This window comes from Adiantum capillus-veneris, chromosome 27 (genome assembly GCF_014529385.1).
Source record: "Adiantum capillus-veneris isolate H3 chromosome 27, ASM1452938v2, whole genome shotgun sequence".
NCBI lineage: Eukaryota > Viridiplantae > Streptophyta > Polypodiopsida > Polypodiales > Pteridaceae > Adiantum > Adiantum capillus-veneris.
The window spans coordinates 89,080,620-89,098,148 of NC_140957.1; the positions used below are offsets into that span (position 1 = coordinate 89,080,620).

Here is a 17,529-nt window from a genome sequence, read left to right on the forward strand (position 1 = left end):
CCTTAGTCACCCCGGCCTTGATGTACTCGGCGGCAGTATGGGCACCAGGATTGACAGCTGACCAGTGGACACAACTTGAGAGACCACAGGTATATATGATCTCACGCTTGCTCCGCAGCAAGAAGACAGTGCCACACGACATTATTAGAGCCGAGCTCGCCACACCACCTATGGTTGTAGAGGCACTATTCCAGACAGTTTGCTTCATCCAGAGGATGAGAGAGCTACCTCCTGACAGACTTACCCGTAGAGCATTTGAGGCAGCTATACAGCTCTCAGAGAGTGGACATGAGAGAGCATGGTACTCACAGGTCAGAGCATGGTTTGAGGGACACGGTCTTGACATGGAGAGCCTACCACCATTCCAGTACGATCCCCACTCACCATATGTTCACCTCTCTCGCAGTGAGAGGAACTTGGTATTGAGACAGGATCTGTGGCAGCTACACACTAGGAGAGTCTGGGAGGCACCTAGCTTGGGGACGAGGATGTCAGATTACAGAGACCAGTTTCTCACCATATTGTCTGGGGGGTTCATACAGAGACCACGCTACATGGACACATATATGCCACATAGCTCACGGGTGGCGATTGGTCAGCTGAGAGTGGCTTCACACAGGTTAGAGATTGAGATCGGGAGACATACTGGTGTTCCGAGGGGGGAGCGAATCTGCAGAGCCTGCACAGAGGAGGTGGAGAGTGAGGAGCACTTTGTATGTAGATGCAGAGCATACACTGAGATCAGAGGCAGGTATGAGGCCCTATTTAGAGGACAGCCCACTCTCCGAGAGATCATGGAATCTCGAGATCAGAGACAGCTCGGACGTTTCTTACTAGAGATACAGAGCCATCGGGACACACTACTACAGCCACACACAGCTACACAGACAGAGGGGAGACAGTCGCAGCTCACAGACTTCTTTCAGAGGATTTCCGCCCCCCCCTCACCAGACACTCAGAGGGGAGTGACACTCCCACAGGCGGAGGTGAACCGAGCTAGACGACGACCACGAGTCACAGGCTACAGGGGCGCGAGCTCCCACCACCGACAGATCGAGGAGATCCGAGCCCGGGAGCGCCGTGCCACTGAGGAGCGAGTGGCTCAGATGAGGGCTGACCCGACAGCTTTCATCCGGGTAGCCTTGGCACCAGACCCACCCATGTACCACATCTTACACCCCCCCATTAGTACAAGATGGAGCTAGATAGCTTGATGCATTCTCATGATTGTACTACCTTGAGCATACAGACATGCATATACCCCTAGAGATAGAGCTCCATCCCTCCTCAGATACTCCACTACCTACTTTCAGCTCGGTTTTGTATCAATTTTGTTTCATTTGTCTTTCCGATAGACGGATGACATACACACAATGTACATTTGATTTGTCTCATAGGCCGATTTCGGCCTGACATAGACGTTAAAAATCTTTCTTTCTTTCTTTCTCTCTCTCTCTCTCTCTCTCTCTCTCTCTCTCTCTCTCTCTCTCTCTCTCTCTCTCTCTCTCATCATCTAGTCATAGCAAGGTTGAATGGTCTTCAAAACAAGTTTTTTGTGAGTATTAGAGTCAAAGCACTCTAATACTCCTTGTATTTAAACACAAGGAGCTAAAAATTGCACTATTTGGGTGTTTTTTATACCTCCCGTTCCGCGACGTTCCCGTTCCGGACCCCTAGCCGTTCCCCCGTTCCGCGGGGATCCCGTTGACGTTCCCGTTCCGCGTTCCGGGTAACTATGACTTTGGTTCATCTGGCGGGCCCGCTGTTTTCGCATTTTTGAGGCTCGCTCTGTGCCACCAGCAGAGACTGTTCGTGACTTTTGGCTAGAGCTGATCCATACTCTCAGAGGACAGCTTGAGGGACTACAGGGCAGCTCCGACTGCATGCGGGAGCGCCGTGAGGCTTTCCTTCGACTCTGGCGCCCTGGGCCTTTCTACGCCATTGTCCAGGGTGTGCTCAGATGGCACTACCGTCCACCTGTGTGGCTCTTCCCTCCTCCCATCTCTTGATTTAGCCTCATTGTAAATATGTTGTTCTTTCATTGGGAGAGTCTCCCCATCATGTTTGTTGTAGCCCTCTCTTGCAGAGGTGGTTGTAGCCCTACAGGCAGTTTTCATTAACTCATAGAAGGATCTTTTTCTCGGGAAACAAAAAAAAAGCAATTAGTTCAAAAGCTTCCAATTCCAAAAGCATCTAGTCCAAAAACTGGCGCCAAAAGCTAGCAACGCAAATCGCGGAATTCCGTACAGCTACCATATCATCAGAACGCGGAGCATCCATACAACTGCCACATCAGCATCTTCTCTGCAATCCCTCTCTTTTTATTACTCTAGTGTTCCTAGGGCCCCATTGGATGGGACCATAAAGTTGGAACAACTTATAACTTCAAATTCTTGTCAGATTTCGAGCAGACATGCCACATCATTATTTTGTGACACTAAACCACCAACCGTATCACCTGCCACGTGTCAATGCCCAGGCGAGCTAGGCAAGAGTCTGCCTAGTGTGAACTTCAGACCAACTGTAACTAACTGCCCGTCCTGTGCTAGTGACTCTGTAGCCTTGCTACAATCCCAACTATCAATCTTGCATGCATCCACATGAAATAGCATATCCAACGGATGAAACTGAGGGTCCAAATGCATGACCAAAAAAGTTGCTGAAAAGCCGAAAAAGTGCACTGATCTCACCATACCTCTAATTGACATGGAAGGAGCCGGGTGTCGCGTCCTCAAGCTGGAAAAATGCTTTGATCTCGTCATACTTCTGATTGATGTGGAAGGTGAGCAGGGTGTCACGTCCTCAAGATAAGGATACGGTGTACTCAAAAAATGAAAGAGCGGCCCCAAAAGCCTCTAGGGAAGGCCAGTGCCACTCATCAGGATCCCAGTCCAACTCAGCCTGAGGTTGTCCCTGCCATATCCACAACCTCCAAGCGGTGTCTCCTCTACAATGGGAACAAGGCCAACACAAAAGCGCCTCCCCACACAGCCCACCGCTCAAACACGCTACCAATGAACATCCAGTTGCTGATCAAGAGCCACCTCACCCTAAGTAGCCAATAGCCATGAGAAGGTAAAACAGTCTATCCCTAAATGTAGCCATGCCAGTCGGGAGGAATAGCCGCATCAATCGCTCTCATACGTGCATCACCCCTCTACGAATCCCATAGGTAGCACCAATGATCTCTGCACCAACCAAGGAAGCATCCGACCAACGACATAAAGATGATGCACGACCGTTATCCCATCTAGCCTAATCAATGAGCGTCCTCTTGCCTAGTTGATGGCCCTCTGAATCTGTCACATATGCATTCCAACTAAGTGGCTGCCTCTCTACTTCCTCCACACAAGAAGGTAGTGCCGAATCAAAGCAAGGCGCAAATCCATCCAAATCCTCAACAAGCAGCACATAAAGGGTGCCAAATGAGACATATTCAAAGGAGCATCTGCAAAGATGAATCTGATGGTTGAGTGCCAAGCCCCATCACTATCCATAGACCCAAAACGAAGGGAGGCACGTGACAAAGCATGGTATAGAAATTGCTTCCGAGGCTCAACCCCGTGAGCTTGGCAAGCATCTGAACCACTCCACACAAAGTTGCGCACTAGGCGGCGCAAACGTGCCATGACTCCAAAGTGAAGAGTCATGCGGGATGTAAACCAAGCCGTCGCAAGGACCTGAAGGGCACTGCCAGGGCAGGCCAACGACAAATGCAAGGAAGACCAATGGCAAAGCTTCCTTTGTAAAACTGGCTCAAACTGCTGCTCATAAGACATATCAATGCCAGCATGAAAACCCAAATATCTACAACTCTGTCCTCTAGGCAGCTATGTGAAGTTGTCCTGACACAACCAACTGACAATCCCCAACAACTCCTACAAGAAAACCAAAAGACTGATGGGGATGCTCAAAGCTATCACCCCAGAGGATGTACAAGACGAGGAGTATAGCGTGAGTGCTATAGGTGGTAGGTATGAAGAATGCAACACGAACCACTGGGGAGGTGCGTAGTGCCATTTGACGTGCCCATGGTCCACGGAGAAAAGAACTGAAGATCTCGCCCATGTCTTGAGGAAAGAGTATCAATGCCTCTCCGCTGCCCTGGAGGAGCCCGCTGAAGTATCCCACTGGCTGCGTGCAGCAGCACAGTCCAAATAGCTGTCAAAGTGGTCAATGTGGGGAAACCTGTGAGCCCAGAATGTCAGCACACTGAGCCTTCCACATGATCCATAAAGTGATTCTGCAGATCGTGGTTGAAAACTGCATCGCTCTGAGAGAAATCTAGCTGATGGGGACAGTATCTGGAACCATTTGTAAAGTGCCCAATCTATATCCCAATGATGTAAGCATGAGTTATAGAAGAGTAGCTTGAGTCCATACTCGAGTAATCAGGATCCAATAACATCTAGAACCAGTCACAAACATGTACACACGTCCGTCTTTGTGTGGTGCGTGCATTATGCACGCATTTGACTGCCCTTATCTACATGACGACGACACCTACGCTTTTTTACATACCAACTTACACTTTTCCTACATAGCAGCATGCAGGAACTCCAGACAATAGAAGGGTAATTATACCTCAAGAGCACACCCAGACGATCTTGCGCACAGCACATGGTATGCAGCATAGCAGGATGCTTCAGAGCACTGTATTGTAGACCAAAAACATTAATTTCCCCTGGCAAAATATCTGGGGCAGACTCCAGGTAATGAAAAAATACCTGAATACAGACTCCATAGGGCACCTTACAAATGTTACAAGTCAGCTTCCACCTTTCCTGGAAAAAATAAAAATTGAAAAGGAGAAGTCTCCATTGTAAATTGAAATGCCATTAATTAATCATATCAAGGCATATGGTTGGGCAACCAGCCCATCCACCCTTGTGCACACACAAGCGCATACATAGGCCTATGGGATGACCTTTGACCGCACCACTCCAGAAAAAAATTTACCTTGTTAATGGATTGCAAACCATCTATTGGCTCCATACTTTTCACATCAACAAAGCATGTCTCTGTATATTTGCATTTGAACATAAGTGTTGTGCAACTACAATAAGTTGATGGTTGTTTTATAATAAAAAAATCTTTGACTACCTGGAATCCACATTGCACATGTGAGATGAGCCCAGCGTTCATCGGTTGTCTTTTTCATGGCTCCTCCTGCACATGGAACAATGGCACAAATAGAGTTTGGTGTAGTATTAAGAGTACACTTACAAATATAAATTTTGAGACATTTGTTGGTAATGGTCTTAGCAACTAACCTTGGACAGGACAGAGACAACAAAGTGAAGTTTGTGCTGAAAGCCCTGAACGACAGAGCTGACACAGCCACAAATGCCCGTTTGGGAGCTCAGACTCTCCATAACAATGCATATGCACCTAAAAAATGACGAGAAAAATCACATTTTCCACTTAATAGAGGTTAGACCGACTTAAGTCCACAAAAGCCATGGTCACAAGAGGCTCACCAGAATACGACATCTGTCACATTGCAGAAACAGATTGTTTGTGTATTCCTGCACCCATTTCAACCACTTAAGATTTGGAAACAAAGACCGATGCCGCTAAGCTTCATTGACCTAAAAATCATATTTTCCAGAGCCTCTACCTCATCCAGGTCACATACACTACATCTGTCAGCATGCTTCCAATCTATTTCCACCGGCTTAAAGCCTGCTGGAATCAATTGTTCCACATTTTCTGTTAGCTTCTTATCAATCCATCCTGTGAATTTGAAACATGCCCTTGCAGAAGGTAAGCCCTGCACTTATGTATAAAACAGGTAGTGAGCACTTATGAGTGGTGTTCGCAATGGCCTTGACAAGCAAACACGCGATAATGAGAGGTGCAGCTAAATTTATGAGAAGACATGAAAATATCACAAACATGCCTGAATGAGCTTTAATATCTGTGGATTAGTGAAACCAAACATGGAGTCCCCTGAAACTGTCTGTACTCGTTTTTTGTCTGAATGCACACCCAATGCTCTGAACCTTTCTTTAGCCTTCTCCAATTTTTGGTATATTTTTTTCCAGCATAGTGAAGGGGTGGACCCTTCGGCCTGCACAACACAAGCAGGTTGACAACAAGATTTTCAACAAAAATGCAGAGCACATATCTCTCAAAATTTGATACCATACCAACTCCCCATCGACAGACATTACGCGAAAGAGAGGTTTGGTTCTATCATTAGAATCCTTGGTTATTTCCATTCTATACTCGACACACCTGTCAGGGTCTGCCAAATACAATTATCTCTGAACTTTAAGAGAAAATGAAAGATAACTAGGAAAGCTGTGGAAAAGGTGTAAAATACTTTTGATTGACGTGAACTTCCGCACAGCCGAATAGCCTTCAGTCCAGATCTGATTTTCCGTGTGGAAAAATTCGGAGTCTCTTACGATTTTGCCCAAGCTAAGCACCTCAAGGTCCCCCAGGATTATGGGGCATTTATAAAGACTTTCAACACTTTTCTTTGTCTTGTGGGTGCGTTCATCACCCATGAAATCCTGATCTTCCTCACTGGCATTCATCTGAGTAGGGTTTAATTTAAAATCAGGTGCATCTTGTTGAAGCTTGGACATAACCTCTGGAAGCTTTCCTTCTTTGAGATACCTGACAAAATCAAGTCAATCATCAAGTCAGTTTTTCGTTTTTGATCCAGTAAATACATAAACGTTTGCAAACATCCAGCTTTAACTTTACCTTTCCGCTTCCTTGATGCCTTCATCAAAGATTGCTTTCTTGCATTTTCCATAGAACTTCAGTTTTAGACCCTTAGAGAACGATAGCACATGCTTTGAGCTTATCCTTTGGAGGTAACACATAAAATTTAGCAACTTGAAGAAAGCATACACAATTTATTGCATCAAGCTTCAAACTTCAGTTAGTCTCTAACCAACTACTGAGATGCCTTACTTTGCAAAATCGTAAGTGCCAAAAAACTGCACTGAAAGTGTAGTTTCTCGCACAGGTGCATCCAATCCACATACATCAGCATGCTTATCATCAACTACGAAGGCTGGCCACATGGGATGACCTTTACACAAAAGATTATGAGATTGAGATACTGCTTACAGTTCGTTCACCATCATAGATGAAGATAAATTATAGAAGAAAGACTCAAAATAAAAGCAAATGATTTCACAAACTAACAACATAAAGATATTGTTAGGTGGCATTGTCACAAAATGATGACGTGGTGCCCTGCCGTAGAGAAAACAAACAGATTGATGCAGCTTTGGCAGCGCTACCTCTTTCTCTTCCTGGTCTATGTGCTCTTGAAAAGATCTCCCCATTAAAAAAATATTGTTTTTAAAGCAGGGACCAACTCATCTTCTTTCCAAAATTCATACTTGAACTATGATAGTGCTTTACGCTTCCTGTTCTATGTCAGTGACCAGCATTACAAGACACAAGCTAACAAGACCAACACCACGAAACACAAGCTAACAAGTACAGCAGCATTAAGCACTTCTGTCTGCAACACCTAACAACAAGATTTTCCATACCCTTGATCTTTGCCCACACAAGTTCACCATGTCGAAACTCCTCTTGAAAATCCTCAAACACAGATGCTAAGACAGCCATTTCCTGAAACTCCGACCTTTTTCGATCCTCTGCACCAGAATTAGATGGCATTTTTCGTTGCCTCATCTCATTTTCAGAAAGGTAAAGCCTTACACGCTCTTTTGAAAGAATAAGATCTTCTTTATCTCCATCATCATAGAAAACCTAATCATCAATCAGCAAATTAGCCCATCAGCTAGAAAATGCAGGCATAGAAACATGTCTCTTGCTCTAATTCTTTCCATTTGGCACATTATCCAGTCATAGGCAGCAGGCATCAAAAAAGTTCAAAAACATCCTTGTTCTTAATGTGCTCCTATTCGTTCCTTTCTCCTCCACAATCGAGTCACTAAGAAAGAAAATAAAGGGAAAGAGAGAAGACCACATGCAGCATGACTGGTTCATACAGAGTGAAAGATCACAGGAAGGATACCTACATGATGAGTTCCCACTTCAGCATCGTACCCCCTGATTATCCCCGTGTACCAATCTTTGTCATCTGGCCAGTAAACCTTCACAAAGAAAAAGCAAGTTGAATATAACACATTAGTCATTCTTGAAAAGAAGCATTCTGGTTATGGATGCCCACATCTCCTTGAAGGTATACCTTGCATTTACAACCAATCAACTGAAGCGGATCAACAAAGCTCAATCGAATACTGTTCAAAAAGGGGCAAACTTAGTGAGACAAAACTCTGCGACACTGCAGATCAGCACATTAAGCCCTTAATATACGAGTGCAAATCAGAATACAGAGACTTTAAGATCATGATTAGCAAAGTATTAAAAACCTGCAAACAAACTGTGATCGAATTGTGGACAACACCTCTTTCCCCATCTCAAAAATCTTTTAGCCCGTCACCCCACCAAAACACGGCCTTCAGTTTTTCAACCTCACTTATGCAGCTCCAAAACTTCTTTTTCTGCAATTTTTTGGCACCCTTTCTTTCAAGTTTTGTGTTACAAGGTGTGCGTACAGGGATGTGAGTGTGGGGAACACAAGCTTTAATTTTATCTTGATTTTATGCCTTATGTGTCTTTCTTGCAGTGTTGAGGTTGTAACAAGCTCTTATATTTGTATTCCAATCCTTGATAAATCATGCCAATGGGTGTCCTACCGAATAGATATTTTAACAAGTCGGGTCATGACCAGTGACTGCGGCCAGGTGTCAACAAGCAATCCTGCATGCACTATCATCCGCATGAAAAGTATATCCTGCCGTTGATCCTAAGGGTCCAAATGCATGACCATACCGTTGGAAGCGTCCACAACAGTCAGAGATACGGCAGGACCAGCGCGTCTACCCTGGTGAATTGGGTGTGGTCCCACCTCCTTCCAAGAGAAACAATGTACTCGAAAAAGGAAAGAGGGGCCCCATCAGCCTGCAAAGAAGGCCATTGCCACTCACTAGGATCCACTCCAACTCAACTAGGGCCTTTCCTTGCCAAATCCACAATTTGCAGCGTGGTGCCTCCTAAGTAGTGAAAACGAGGTCTACACAAGAGCGCCTCTCAAAAGAGACTACCACTCCGACTGCCAATCAGCATCCAGCTGCTTAATGAGTGGCACCTCTCCCTGAACTCCAGTCTCATGTGATGGGCACGATGGCCAGTCTCTGCAATGCTAAACACCAAAGTCCCATGTTGTGCAACAATCGGAGCTCTCAAGTGAGGTTCGCAAAACACCCACCAACCCGGATGAGAAGGTAAAACAATCTGTCTCCCAAGGTAGCCATGCTAGTCAACAAGAATACCCTCATCAATCTCTCTGTGTAACAGATTGGTCTCATAGGTCATTTTGGCCTTTTGAAGACGTTAATATAACATTTCATTTCATTTCTCTCTCTCTATACAGCATTGGGCCAGCCACCTTTGCCTGACCCTCCAGAGGCATGCCCAGAAACATGTACTTTCTTTATTGCTGAGAGAGTAAGGAAAGCCATTGACAAGATGAAGACAGGAAGAGTACAGGATCACAATGATCTGGTAGCAGAGCACTTTATCCATGCCCGAGATATGCTTGCAGAGCCTCTTGCTGTGATGTTTAATAAAGCCATGTACGAGGGTTTTCCTGAGACTTGGAGTATGTCCACTATTGTGCCTATCTTCAAGTCGGGAGATCCTATGCTTCCCAGGAATTACCGAACGATCATGGTTGGTCACACTCTGGCTAGGCTATATGCATCAATTCTTGAGCATGAGTTGAGTGGATGGGCAGAGAGAGAGGGCATACGAGCAACAGGACAGGCAGAGTTCAGGAGAGGTTTCTCCACTCTTGACCAGATTTTGACACTCAGAGCCATTATTGAGGAGGGGGTACACCATGGCAAGAGGATATATTGTAGCTTTGTGGATTTCCGGAAAGCCTTTGATACAGTGCCACGAGCCAGACTCATACGCAGATTGGAAGACATGGGGTGCCCACATAGTTGATCTGGGGGATCTTAGCTTTATACAGGACAGTGGTAGGACAGGTACACACTACTCAAGGCATGTCCGACATGGTTCACTCCACCATTGGGGTGAAGCAGGGTTGTCCCCTATCTCCGACTCTCTATGGGGTATATGTAGATGAGTTTTCACATTATGTACAGGCAGAGGGTGCTATTATATGCTGATGATATTGTGTTGATCTCAGATTCTCCAGAGGGGATGCAGCGTCATTTGGATGCATTGCATGTATTTGCACGGGACAATGGATTGTCTGTGAACCTTGGTAAGACCAAGGTAATGGTGTTTAACACCACGGCACAGTGGGTAAGGAGGTACGCCCCCACTTTTACATATGGTCGAGAGACTGTGGAGTATGCAGATACATACACTTATCTTGGGGCGGTTTTGAGTGGTCCAATAATTTCCTTGAGACGTGCAGCAAATACGCGATTGACCAGAGCCTATGCAACATTGGGGAGACTTGAGAGGATATGTTCGCACGTTTAGTTCCAGCAACCTCGGACAAAGCTTTGGCTCTTTGACACTTTGGTAACTTCGGCCATGCTGTACGGAGTGGAGATATGGGGCCCCTCAGTTGATCATAGTAGAGCTGGCAGTACTCATGGATGGAGATGTATGGAGAAGCCCTTGGTGTCTATGATTTCTCGGATGATTAGGGCCAAGGTCTCAGTACCACATGACATTATTAGGGCAGAGCTCGCTGCCATAGCAGCTAAGGTACGGGACGGGACGTTTTATACGGCGTGTTTAATACACGTACTAGACGTATTTTTCAAGGTTCAAAATAAAATACGTCGGGTTTTTTCAAATATATATATTTTTACAAGTATTATATTATATGGGTCCACACAAAGGTATATAATTTATTGAAGGCAAATGTTGCACATAATTAAATGGAAAGTTGACATCTATAGACCCTAAACTCTAAGGCAAGTCAACTTTTATCAAAGTCTCTAAACTGCCCACGTTTTTTGACAAAGCAACGTACTGAACGTTTTAAAACGTCCCGTTCTATACTCTATTTAAAAAACGCGTTTTTTAGCTGCTATGCTCGCTGCTCCTCCATTGGTAGTGGAGGCACTCACTTGATTAGTTTCATTTATGCATAGCACTTGGGCTCTCCCTACAGACAGATATGATCGATCAGCACTAGAGTCTTCGCGACAGCTGGCATTGCAGGGAGATAGATCATGTTGGTATGCAGAGATGGCATCTTGGTTTCAGTTACATGGCTTTAGTATGGATCGGCTACCCCCATTTCAATACTCTCTGGATGCACCCTTCATCTCCCTCACTAGGGTAGAGATTACCAGGCTCATCAGACAGGACTTGATTCAGTTGGATACGAAGAGGACATGGATACAACCTACACATGAGCTAGGTACGAAGATGACTTTCTATAGAGAGCATCTTGATCAGACCAGGATACATGGACAATCATCTATCCACGGGATACGATGTGCTATTGGTCAGATACGCACATCCTCACATCAACTAGAGATCGAGACATGCAGATTTAGAGGAGTACCCGCTGAGTCCAGGATTTGTCAGGTGTGTCAGATAGAGCCAGAGACAGAGCTCCATTACATATGTCACTGCCTAGTATACTATGAGATACGAGGCCGCTTTCACTGTCTATTCAAAGAGGGTTTTGGGTTACTTTCTAGAGTCATGAGATACCACGATCAGAGATGCCTCGGATTATACTTGCTGGAGATTCGCAAACACAGAGAGGACCTCTTGAAGAGGGGCACAATGAGAGAGATCCAGCAACAGCGAAAGATTATAGATTTCTTTCATTCATAGACAGAGGAGTCCGAGCAGCCCCAACAACATAACAACACCAAAGGCATACTGCTTGATCGGGCGATAGAGTTGGGGCGGTCCTGTCGCCCACGGATGAGGGGGTCCTCTCGACATCGACGCAGATTGCGATAGAGGATCCATACCATACTGGCATGACATAGGAGCCGTCCCCACAGAGTGCCTACCTTGGAGGACATTGAATCTCTATAGCCTTTTGGATACTGATGTATATGTATATGTGTCACGTGACACATCCAACCCTATGAGTCCGTGGACAAGCTATAGCATGACCAAGGTTCAGTTCAGTCAAGTCAGTCTAGAATAGGAAGTGATCTGGCACTTTTGTGAGTCTGTTTGCAGACCGTGCATGTCCAGACACTTAGATTAGATGCATATCCTCTGGTTGCACACAGCATGACCATCAAATTCTAGTCAGATCCCATCAGTAGCATTTTTACAGTGCATAGACCTATTTTCCCTATTTTTGACATTTTTCACTTATTATTTTTTAGTGACTTTTGTTGAGAACTAGGTAGGGCAATTTTGCTAAGATAATATAAAAGCAAACCAGAGTTAGCACTTTCTGGCAGAAGAGGCAGTAGGAGCATTGCTCACAGGCAACTTCTCAGCAAAACCCCCAAATGCCTTAGCGTTTTTGCATCACAACAGAAGGCTAGCGTTTTTGAACCAGATCGGCCAGCGTTTGTGCATTGGCAACAGCCTGGCGACGAGCGACAGAACCACAGTAGATCAGCCTCGGCTACCACAAGACAGCAGGAACCTTAGCGTTTTTGTAGCAGATCACTTATAGCCCTAGCGTTTTTGCATCTGCAAGACACTTCAGCGTTTTTGCAGATCTTCGCAACAGAATCCCCACAAGCATCAGCGTTTTCAGTTTTCAGCAGATAGCACCCGCAATAGAAGTCCCAAACCTCGCAGTTCTCACCTCCCCGCAGCAGATCCTCGCCCCACGGTCAGATCCATCGAAGTTTGCAGTTTCAGCCTAGAAAACGCAGATTTCAGCATCTGCGTTTTCAGCGCGTCGTCGTCGTTCCGTCGTCATCAACATCGTCACTGACATAGAGTAAGAATTCAGCAGATAAAGATTTGCAAATTTCAGCCATTAGCCTTTTCAGATTTCAGCCTGTCTAGTCGTCGTCCTCATCGTCGGCAAGTCCAAGCATTGTACAGATTTGTGCAATCAATAGTAGACCGCTCTCGCCATAGAGAGTGGGGCCTTCGGAGGAGGGTTTGACAACATTCTGGTGTCTCTCTCTCTCTCAGTCTCATGCACCTTCATTCACAGTGTTCACCACTTTGTTTGTGTCCATTGCACTCTCTCACTAAAGGAACGGAAGGCTCTCCCTTCCGTAAGTAAAAGGAACCTTGAGCATAGTTCGGAGCACTCATCTTGAGCAAAGTTCAACATTCACTTCCGCTGCACCTTACAATATGATGCCTCGACTGTCAGAGAGCTCCATTGTATCAGCTCACCCTTTGTATTCCCCTTGTATCAGCTTTCACCCCACCCGTACCCACTATTTCCTTTTCAGTTCTTTGTACTTTTTGTACCCAGACTTGGTATTAGATTCACCACATGTAACCTTTTGGTCTCATAGGTCATTTTGTCCTTTTGAAGACGTTAATATTACATTTCATTTCATTTCACTCCCCTCTCTCTCTCTCTCTCTCTCTCTCTCTCTCTCTCTCTCTCTCTCTCTCTCTCTCTCTCTCTCTCTCTCTCTCTCTCTCTCTCTCTGACGTGCTGTCTCTGCCTATCTCAGTGATCTCTCTTCTCCACAGTTGCCTTGTATATGTATGTGGCAATGAATTATTCTCTAGTATCAGAGGATCCTATCGGAGTCGAGCCAAATGGTGTCCACCAGATTGGAGGCCAATCCGTCTTTCATTACATCTTTTGTTGCCCATTCTGACAAAGAGTGGATGCCTGAACTTGTATACCTGTTTGATTAGAAGGAACCTCTATCTCTACCACCTTCTTCTCCTCTTCTTTGGTTCTATCCTCCTCACTTTCTCAACCTCTGCCCTCCTTGACCCATGATACCTCTCGTCTCTTGACATACTGTCTATTGTCTATACTCTAGACGCTCTATCCACAAGCCCTACGACCTACTCTACCACATGCAAAATAGTGTCGTAACAAACCAACAAAAGATACTTTCTGTTGTATGTCACCTCCATGAATTGTATGGAGAGATACATTCTTCATGAGAGGGGTAAAGAATCATTCTGAGACTGCGGGTGTATAAACCATCAGACGGTGCACCACCCTCACCAATCTTCGTAACAAGTGGATGAAACTCCAGCAATAGATCTCGAAATCTCACTGTAACTACAAGATCCTCACTAAGTCTAGCTAGATCCATCCCTTGCCTTCATATGTACAAATAACAATAAGCTTTGTTGAAGGTAAGGGGACTTTGGGCCAATCGTTCGATGTCTCAAATTAAACCCTGTAGCATACTCTCCCCAATGAAGAGACCACCACAATAGGTGGCATGAGTAAGACCACTCTGACGAAGTCTAGAAGCTAGCTAGCTGAGAGTCTCTCTGCAACCACTTTGCATACCAAATTCCAAAAAGCATGCCTCAGCTGTAGCCATTGAATTGTGAATGGAATTGAGTGCATCTATAAAAATTCTGATCCGAATGGATACGCCATCAGAATCCCTAAGGAAGAATGGACTCACCTCTAATGAACAAAACCAAAAGCAACCCAAGGACTAGATCAAGTGACCTAGTGGAATTCACCACCACTGATTGACGGCTTACCAAAATTTGAAACCTAAACGCTCATCTCTAGCACCAGATTGCCTTTGATGAAGAACACCTAAGTATCATCCCACTATAAAACAACAATAGATACTCAATATTGTCTAACATTGAAAAACTATGGTGAGGAAACCAATAATGGCAGGTAACACCTCTACTTGTAATCTGACATAGCCTAAGGATGGAGTGGCCCACAACAATTCTGCATGTCCTTATTGTTGAACATTTGCAATCGTCAACTTGTCCAATAATGATGATGCCATCTTGAGCACCAATTGCCTAATAGAAAATTGATATATAGACCACACTTCCCATTCCTAAGCTGTTAACAAATCATGTCCAAGATTCTTCAAGATAACAAACTCTCGAGCAAAACCTGTCCACATTCGGGTCAACAATGATGAACTCTCTGCAGCACATCCATAGTGTTTTATATATGTCATGTTGATTCCTTGCCAAATGCAAAGCGCAGGCCCATAATCCCTTGGGCTAGGCCCAACACTACTTGAAGAATCAGAATGGGCTACAACAAATTTGAAACACTTGTGGCCGGCTTAATGATCCGAAAGTTCCAATGAGCATAGTTATCTGCAGTCAAGTTTGTCGTTGGCGTTCAAACACGGGGGAGCCATCTCAAGGTTAGGTCAAAACGAGCTCCAATTTGAAGGGGTTTAAAGTGGGTTGCTTTCAACCATGAGAATCAGGGCTAGGATTGCTCAAGTCAATTCATCATGATAAAATAAGTGAAAAACACCTAAAACCGATCAAATCAATGATAGGATCACATAGAGCATTCACTTGAGATGCATAATTTTATTTGTAGGATGGCCTCCACTAGAAGAGGAAAAGGGGTCTCACGGTGGCAACAGGGAGGACCAATAGCGCTCGAGAGGAGAGAAGGAAACACAAACCTATACAGCCGTGGAGCACCCTCATAGGCACAAGCGAGCCCTAAGGCCCTGCAACAAAGATAGGCGGCTAGAGTGCAGCATTGTGTGAGCAAGGACGCATCATCGAGGGCGCTCATCTTCGAAAGGTGTCACTCTGATTACGCCCACCAAGGATTGGGACACCCAAACACGTGTATAGACTGCCAAAGCTATTATTGAGTGCCAGAGGAGGAAGGTGCAAGGCAATCTCAGCTATACAAAAACAATTTCCAAAGAGAGATACCCCATTGAGAAGATACTGGATGTAATTTTAGATAAACAATTTATTGGTCTTTTGTTTAAAGTTTGTTTTCTTTTTCTCCTAGGCCAATGTGGCCTCTGAGATTAAACAATAAATACATACAATGGAATGTATCATTCATCTCCATCTTTCTCTCTACACAGCAATACTTTACAAAAAGGACTACAGATATGTACACTTACTCCCTCCATTTGCATTGGGCATCCTTGTTTAATGCCGGTGGATTCTGAAGTCCAAAGTGTTCTCCTACATCGGCATTACCCGATTCTATACTTGTACACAGCCTTCTCCTTTTCCTAGCTGGAAGTATTAATCTGTTAGAAATATCTCCATTTTCTACCTCTGTGCTATTCGTATTTAATGGTTGTCCATCTGCAATTAATTTCATCAGCTCCCTCGACCAGCGCAAGGCCTGTCTTTCTTTGCTAGTAGACTTGGTTGCCTGTAGATTCTGTAAAGTGGAATCTGATTCTGGCAATGTTAAGCTTGGTACATTGCTGTGTATGTTCAAGCTTCTCTTTTCTGGACTTGGGACTTGATCATTGGCCAAGTCCTTCTCAAAATCTGCATTATTGGCAGGGGTCTTCTGATCAAGTACCTCAATTGCTTCAGCATTATTGGTAGGGGTCATCTGATCAGGTACCGCACTTGCTGCTGGAGAAGCTTTATCACAGCTTTGTGTATTCAATTCTGGCAAGTGAAAGCTTGGTGTATCCCTGACCACATTCAGGTTTGCATTTTCTGAGCTCCCCACTGGCATATCTGACAATTCCTGCCCAGAAACCCACTCATTAAGAGAAGTCTGATCTATTGTTTCTGAAGTAGCATTGGTCTGAAGCTCTTGCAATTGAGATGGGGCATGCTGTTCTGCTAGCCGCTTGTGTCTGCGAATATAGAAATGCTGGGTTTCTCCATAGCTAAGCTTGTCAACGTACATGCCATCCAACTTAAGTTTGGTATCCATTTCTGGCTGTGCCTGCTCAGGAGAAGTTACATACGAAAATCTAATGTCCTGGTTTTGGGCGTACGAAGGTGCTGGAACTGCAGCCTTTTTGGAGCCTTTACGCAGAAAACGTGATTAACGCAAGAGCGCTTAAGGCGGTAACTGGAAGTAAAGCTTCAGCGATGGTTCATTCGATCCCTATGTCGCAATGAGAGCACGCAGGAAAAAGCGGGAGAGGATCACCTGCTTTCGCGTGTGTTGGGCTCCTCTGTTCCAACTCTCATGCTTCTCTTTTGCATGCTCTCTCTCTCTCTCTCTCTCTCTCTCTCTTCTTCGGAGTTGTATACCCCTGCTTTATGATTGTGAATTACCAATAAACACGCCTAAATTAAACCGGCTGCACGATCAACTGAGTGCATAAGGCTTCACTTCCTCATAAGTACTTATAATCGAGTACATACGTAAATTCTGTACATACAAACTATTCTTCTTTTTATTTGTTTTTAAATATATTCTTGATATCTGTATATGTCTGTTTATGTTTGTGTGACATTCACAAATTCACATATTGCATCTGAATGTTTATTCATACATTTAGACGATTTAATTTGATACGCTAGATGGGTTGAGAGAACCCATCTTTCTTGATTTACATGTGCAAATTGTTAAACCTTACTAAAGGATCAATGAGTTGGTGTCATAAATGCACCTCTACGTCGCAATTGTTGCAAAGATCGTAATGATAGAGGGTCCCACTACAA

At 44.7% G+C, this 17,529-nt stretch overlaps 1 protein-coding gene across 3 annotated transcripts in view; it reads right to left on the bottom strand.

Annotated features, from left to right (window-relative positions):
* The window catches only part of LOC147422365 (histone-lysine N-methyltransferase TRX1-like), a 56,031-nt gene extending 38,893 nt beyond the window's left edge, over window positions 1-17,138 (bottom strand). For 2 of the 3 annotated variants that reach the window (XM_086502491.1, XM_086502492.1), the window contains exons 1-16: window positions 16,008-17,137; window positions 8,189-8,240; window positions 8,019-8,093; window positions 7,524-7,746; window positions 6,931-7,051; window positions 6,718-6,822; window positions 6,329-6,627; window positions 6,153-6,250; window positions 5,903-6,073; window positions 5,621-5,773; window positions 5,481-5,528; window positions 5,274-5,391; window positions 5,104-5,169; window positions 4,960-5,021; window positions 4,728-4,784; window positions 4,585-4,653 (exon numbers count right to left, since the gene is read on the bottom strand). In XM_086502491.1, the coding sequence (XP_086358617.1) occupies window positions 4,585-4,653; window positions 4,728-4,784; window positions 4,960-5,021; window positions 5,104-5,169; window positions 5,274-5,391; window positions 5,481-5,528; window positions 5,621-5,773; window positions 5,903-6,073; window positions 6,153-6,250; window positions 6,329-6,627; window positions 6,718-6,822; window positions 6,931-7,051; window positions 7,524-7,746; window positions 8,019-8,093; window positions 8,189-8,240; window positions 16,008-16,789 (2,499 nt within the window). In that variant the 5' untranslated portion in view covers window positions 16,790-17,137. Of the gene's footprint in view, window positions 1-4,584; window positions 4,654-4,727; window positions 4,785-4,959; window positions 5,022-5,103; window positions 5,170-5,273; window positions 5,392-5,480; window positions 5,529-5,620; window positions 5,774-5,902; window positions 6,074-6,152; window positions 6,251-6,328; window positions 6,628-6,717; window positions 6,823-6,930; window positions 7,052-7,523; window positions 7,747-8,018; window positions 8,094-8,188; window positions 8,241-16,007 lie in introns of all 3 variants that reach the window. The other variant, XM_086502493.1, reaches the window with a different exon arrangement.
* Between the last annotated feature and the right edge of the window lie 391 nt (window positions 17,139-17,529).